General features: G+C 45.3%; 1 protein-coding gene and 1 long non-coding RNA gene across 2 annotated transcripts; both read right to left on the bottom strand.

Moving 5' to 3' along the window:
• Positions 1-607: 607 nt before the first annotated feature.
• Positions 608-1,245, bottom strand: LOC119336340. Its single transcript, XR_005162373.1, has 2 exons — positions 1,148-1,245; positions 608-914 (listed from the first exon to the last, which is right to left on the bottom strand). It is a non-coding gene; the product is annotated as an uncharacterized LOC119336340 (long non-coding RNA).
• Positions 1,246-1,794: 549 nt separating this feature from the next.
• Positions 1,795-3,398, bottom strand: LOC119339375. Its single transcript, XM_037611463.1, has 5 exons — positions 2,905-3,398; positions 2,601-2,820; positions 2,310-2,507; positions 2,055-2,228; positions 1,795-1,971 (listed from the first exon to the last, which is right to left on the bottom strand). Exons 1-5 carry the CDS (start codon positions 3,396-3,398, stop codon positions 1,795-1,797), a joined length of 1,263 nt encoding a protein of 420 aa, XP_037467360.1.
• Positions 3,399-6,463: the final 3,065 nt, after the last annotated feature.

Here is a 6,463-nt window from a genome sequence, read left to right as displayed (position 1 = left end):
TCGGTTTAATAAAGTAACATGACGGTAGCTTGATGTTAAAGGCCACGTGTCACCGTCTATATAAGTCGAGTGCCGTTGTCAGGGCACGGTTTAAACATAAAGCAAGTGCACCTCAGTACGTACAGTTTATATATAAGCCGGGTGCAACCGCGGACGCACGGTTTATATATAAGCCGGGTGCGACCGCGAACGCACGGTTTATATATAAGCCAGGTGCCACCGCGAACCGCACGGTTACTATATAAGCCGAGTTCCGCCGACAACAGCACGATTTTTATATACATATATAAGCCGGGTGTCGGTTAACTGAGGCACACGGCTTATATATCCTGCTCATGTGTCCAGATGATCTATAAGCCGGGTGCCGGCGCTGGGATACACGGCTTATAAGTTCGCCGCAGCTATATGGCTTATAAGTCGGGTGCCAGATAGCTGGGGTACACGGCTTATAGGCCATATAACATTTTCTGGTACTCGATTCAGGGAGCAGCAACAACATATATACAGTAGTACATCTATCCAGCAGCACATATATCCAACATATATATATATATATATATATATATATATATATATATATATATATATATATATATATATATATATATATCCAGCAGTACATGACCATGACCAACAAACATATATCCAGTAATACATATATCCAGCCGTACATGAGTGCAAAGTCCACATATGCATACGTATGCAACAAAAGATCACAAAGGAAAGGACCGTAAGTTTCAGGTCCACACAGTGCATACATATCCAACGAAGATTCACAACAACATACATACATATGCAACCAGAGGTTCACAAATTAAAGGATCATGAGTTCCAAGTTCACACCAAGCATGAACCATGCAATGAGCTCCACCGCAGCATATATGCCCACCGTCAACGCCATCCACAATGCAAACCTATAAGTCCATTCTCACACGCATGAGTTTCTCAAGTTAAGTTGCAAAGATGGATAAGGCAAAAGAGTCAACAAGCATCAACATATGAGGCTCAAAATAGAAGCTAGGAAGTATGTACAATATAAGCATCAACACTTGTGGACTCTACATTCAACAATGCACAAGTTTTAAGTTCAGAAGCACAAGCAACGAGAAGACGCAAGCATCAACAATGGACAAACATGGACGACTACCTCAAGTGATCATTGTTGCAGGGAGGTCGAAGCGACATGAACCGTAGTGGGTGTCACTGGGCTTGCTTGGCCAGGTGAAGATCCACCTACCACACAGTTATTGTAGTCTTGTCCCGACTGAGAAAACTTGAAGCATGAGAGGATGAGATGGTAAGATTCATGATCTTCAAGCATGAAGGTAAGATGCATGATTGAAAAGTTCAAAGACTTACAAAGTTGAAATTAGGAAGAGTCGGAAGAGGAGAAAGAACGGGCAAAGTGGAACCCTACATATTATTTTTGAGTTGAGCAAATGTCTCCTACAGGATTGCTTGTTGTTTAACCATGAATTCTTGCTGTTGATACAGGGCCTGGTGCATTTTCATGGCTTGCTCCTCTCGAAGCCTGGCATTGGCGTACAATATGCCATCACAACAAGTTCACCATCTTTGCAATACAAAGAAGAAATCACAAGGAAGGTCGATGAAGCAAAATATACCTCAAGTTGATGGAGCATGTGCAGCCCGGGCTGTGGGCGACGCTCTATAGCAGGACCTGAGCTCGACGTGGTAGCATGGAGGTGAGAGAGGGATGGCACCATCGCCAACATATAACCGACCACCCTTCTTGCCATCTCCCGACTGGAGGGAAATTGTAGCGTCAATGTCCTATGAGGCCGGATCAGAGTCAGGCCCGTTGTGCTCCTTGAACTTCCCACTGTATGCATCAATCCTCAAGCCAGCGCCTGGGTTGACCCACCCCCCTTCCGGTTTCTTTGACTTGCGGGAGAGACATAATCCCGTGAAGATATTGAGCTTCTCTTGGCCCTCACCTCTCTCCCTGTTCTGCAATAGAAGCAATAATATCCATACGAGCACAAGTTTAGAAGTTGAGAAGCCGAAGTTGAGAAGCTGAATGATATTATTACCTTCTTCTGCACGTAAGCGTGGAGGTTGAGGTTGCCTTGAAGGTGTACCGGACCACCCATCAAGGCACGCCGCTCGGAAGCCATTCGATGTTGGGCCCTCCACTCCGGGTCTATCCATTTGGATATGATTTGCTGGTAGCAAGGAAGATTGTTGTTGCACCACGAGGGAACCGCCTGAAGTATGCCAAACACATCCAATTTAGGAATGAAAGTAAATTGTTTTGATCCAAGCAATCATAAGTAAAAGGAAACTACCTTCATGTACATGGAACGGGTGAGATGCACTCTCCGGGCTAGAGACTTTTTGAGAAGCATTTTGCGTTCGTGCGCGAAATACTTCACCATAGCATCAACGCGCGCCTCATAGGGCATGTCTTGGACAATCTTCTTGGCAATCACCTCCACAACCTCATTAGCTTCATCCTTCATACCCTCGGCACAAGTAAAGAAGTCCTGCCAAAGAGCATAAGAGGATAAAACAGTTATTAGTGCAATGATTTTAAAGATTGGCAAGAAATAACTATGAAAATTGACAAAGAATTTTACCCAAAAATCATTGACCACCCGCTCGGCGGCACTACCATACACCCTGGCCCACTTGTCTTTGGTATCCGGAGCTCGTTTCCAATGCTCCCAAGACCAAGCTGGCTCCTCCTCACCATCTCCTATGGGGACCAGGCCAGGGTAATAATGCCTGCAAAGACATCCAATGATGCTACTTGGCTGGCGTGGCACTTTTATGTATTCTCCATCAACCACCAAGGCCCTGCACAATGAAAAGGCAAGTGAGTTAGTATCTGCAAAAATCATAAAAGTAAAGACGCAAGTAAGAATCCACACAAACACTTACCTCAGACCGGCTGGTTTGACAATGAGGCCATTATGTGGATATGGTCTCGAAGGGAGCGTGGACACCCCACGCAACCAGATTTTGCTCTCCTTAGGAACTGGCCATTCCATCTTCTCTGCCGATGTCTCCACCTCATACTCTCCCTCCTCTAACTCCTCCACAACCGGCCCCTCCTCCCTCTCCTCCGACTCCTCCCTCTCATCCTCCTCCACAACTAGCTCCTCCTCCCTCTTCTCCTCCGCTTCCTCCTCCAATTCCTCCTCAGAATCGATGGAGGGGATAGGGCTAGCAACACGGGATACAGTGGTACGACAACGTCGTCTACCTCGGGTACCATCCACCGTGGCTCGCTTTGTAGGTTTGGCCCTGCCTGCCTGTATGGAAGTTGCCGCATCGGTGCCCTTCTTTATGACCCTCCTCGTCTTGCCTAACCTTTCAATCACATTGCCAATGCTTGCAACTTTGTTCCCTTTGTTCCTTTTGTTGCCTGGCATCTTTCAGTCACCTTTTATGAGAAAGAGTAGTTCAATTAGTTCATGTTGGAAACTTCATATGCAAAACTAAAGCAGTTTAGAAATGGATGCTTAAAAGTTCATATGCAAAAGTAGAGCAATTCAGAAGTTCATGTTTAAAAGTTCATATTCTATCATAAAAAAATCATATGCATAAGTTCAAAATCATAAGGCGAGAACTTGGCAAGAAGCACAAGTTCATAGTGCATAGAGTTGTCTTACAGCTAGAAGTACATCAAGTAGGTAGCTCGACAAAGTTTACATTCAGGAGTACAAGTTCATAGTACATAGACTTGGTTTTCATCCAAAAGTACATCATCACTATCGCACGCGTCTCATTGGTACAAGGTCATAGTACATATAATTATTACAAGTTTCAAAAGCCATAGTCCTCGTTGTTTGGATCATTAGTTAGCCCGAGAGTTTCATCATCACTGTCGCGCATGTCGTCCCACCATTCTGGAGCATAGTCTGGAGGTGGACCATCTGGCTCATCGTCTTCACCTAGACGGGCTCGTTCAAGTAAATTCAGGTCCATCGGGTCTTCAATGATTTCATCAGCGTCTGTCTCATCCCCTGCTTCAATGCCCTCATCTTCATCTTGCTCATCGTCTACCTCCATGTCATCATCGTCAGTGGGCAAGTGAATATTAAATTCTCCTGTGAGCCCATCTTCCTGGTAGAACTCACCCTCATATGTGTTGGGGTTTATGCGTTGGTAATCTTCATCGGTTGGAGCAGCTAGTTTACTATGTGTGGGTACATTGATCACAACATCCCAGCCCTTCAGGTTCTTCACGGTTTGGCACGCGTACGATAGATAGAACACCTGCTTGGCCTGGTTAGCCAAAATATAGACATCATCTCCGTCATACTTGTATGCTCGCTGAATTTCGACCCACCCAATGTCTGGGTACCGCCTGACTCTGGTTGGGTCAAAGCAATGGCATTTGAATACAACGGGGTTCACCCGGTCGCCCAAACCGTAATCTAGCTTGATCATTTCCTCGATTCTTCCATAGTATTGATGTCCATATGTCCCTGGTGTTACGACCCCACTATTTATTGTCTTTTGGCCGGGCCGATTTGTATCGTAAGAATGGGTATGGAAGCGATACCCATTCACATTGTAAGCATTTAATTTCTTGGCGGAAGATGTGAAGCCTCTAGCAAAATCTTTCAAATCGGCTCTCATAGGGTCCCTTTTTGCCTACAAGTTTCATAAGAAAGGTTTGCTATATGAGTTGGAAGTAAGACCAATTTGAAATGTCGACACTAAAAGAAAGTTGGATGGATTGCCATACTTTTGCCGCAAACCAAGGAATGAAGCTGCCATTTCCTTTACCGCCTCTTTTAAAGATATGTTCCCTCTCCTCCTCGGTAGGGGGCCTTTCTAGGTTCCAACATTCAAGTGTGAATTCGCTATAGTAGTGAGAAAGAAGCTAAGTTAGTCACAAACTTAATTGTGATTATTTGCAAAAAATATAGGAGCACTTACTCGATGTACGGTTGTACTTCCGACATGTTTGTCAACACATACGACATAATGGTTGTCCAATCTGGATGTTTGATGTGCCTAGGCCTTTTGGCACTTGCTCTGCCACCTACCCCTGCGAAGATGCTAAGTGGGGGCAGATCGTCCGGAGTGATGACATTGTAATGAAGGACTGGATTAAGCTGAGTGGGAATATTGGGATCATAGTACTTTGTCGTGTTGTTTGACACCTCCTCGTTGAGGTAGGCCTCGGCTATGGATGCTTCAATACGACATTTATTCTTGCATTTGGTACGAAGATTCTTATTTTCTCTCTTAGGTGCATACATCCAACGGTACTGCACAGGCCCGCCCAATCGTGCCTCGGACGGAAGATGCAAGATCATATGTTGCATCGGATTAAATAAGCTTGGTGGAAAGATCATCTCAAGATCGCACACCAACTCTGGTGCCTGTTTCTCCAGCTTCTCAATAACTTTTGGGTCTAACTCTTTAGCACAAAGCTAACGGAAGAAATAGCTCAACTCCGCCAGCACTAGCCAAATCTCCTCGGAGACATAGCCTCGAATCATCACCGGCATTACTCGCTCAAGCTAGACATGATAGTCATGGCTCATGAGCCCCCCTATTCGCAATGTATTCATATTCACTCCCTTCATTATATTTCCTGCGTACCCATCAGAGAACCGCAATTTGTCCAGGACCCACTGCATCATTACCTTCCTATGCTTCCTTACAGGGCAGAATGGGTCGGTGGCTTGCCCCACCCTTTTCTTTTGGGTCCAGGTTCGATCATATTTAAACGTGGCCTATCACAGAGTTTCTCTTGATCAAGTCTGGCCTTGAAATTGTCTTTTGTCTTCTCAGTGTCGAAGATTGTCCCAAAAAGGGCCTCAGCGATATTCTTCTCAGTGTGCATTACATCAATGTTATGTGGAAGGAGGATATCCTGAAAGTAAGGGAGCCTCCACAAGCTTGGTATGTGAGTCCAGTTGTGTGTCTCTCCATATCCGACAAAACCTGACCCTGTAGCATTGGGCTGGAGATCATCTAATCGAGCCTTGATCTTGTGACCGGTCATCACATGTGGGGGTGGAGCATTGGTAACTTTACCTTTCTCAAAGTTCTTTTTGTCTTGTCTAAATGGATGATCAGGACAAAGGAATGGACGGTGCTTGTCAAAGCAGGTATACTTCCCACCTTTCTTCAGCCAATAGAACGTCAAATTTTGCATACACACCGGGCAAGGCCATTTCCCATGTACACACCAGCCACAGAAAATCACACGTGCCGGTAGGTCATGCAGGGATGTGAAGTACCAAACATACATATCGAAGTGCTTCCTTGTTAGAGCGTTGTATGTCCGTATTCCTTTATCCCAAGCGACCATCAAGCCATCCACAAGCGGCTCCAAGTACAGACTCATCTTCTTCCCCGGATATCCAGGACCTGGAATTACGAGCGACAAGAACATGTATTGTCGTTTCATGCAGAAGCCGGGAGGGAGATTCATCGGAATAACAAACACGGGCCAACAACTGCATGTGGCGTT

This window comes from Triticum dicoccoides, chromosome 7B, assembly GCF_002162155.2.
Source record: "Triticum dicoccoides isolate Atlit2015 ecotype Zavitan chromosome 7B, WEW_v2.0, whole genome shotgun sequence".
Classification (NCBI taxonomy): Eukaryota; Viridiplantae; Streptophyta; class Magnoliopsida; order Poales; family Poaceae; genus Triticum; species Triticum dicoccoides.
This window is presented reverse-complemented; position numbering and strand designations above follow the sequence as displayed.

Bases quoted from the DNA above. Each gene is read 5' to 3' on its own strand.
- LOC119339375 (XM_037611463.1), bottom strand. From the start codon at position 3,398: ATGCCAGGCAACAAAAGGAACAAAGGGAACAAAGTTGCAAGCATTGGC. The intron at 2,229-2,309 runs GTAGTTTCCTTT...GGCATACTTCAG, and splicing joins CCCGTTCCATGTACATGAAG to GCGGTTCCCTCGTGGTGCAA. The intron at 1,972-2,054 runs GTAATAATATCA...CTTCTATTGCAG, and splicing joins ACGCTTACGTGCAGAAGAAG to AACAGGGAGAGAGGTGAGGG.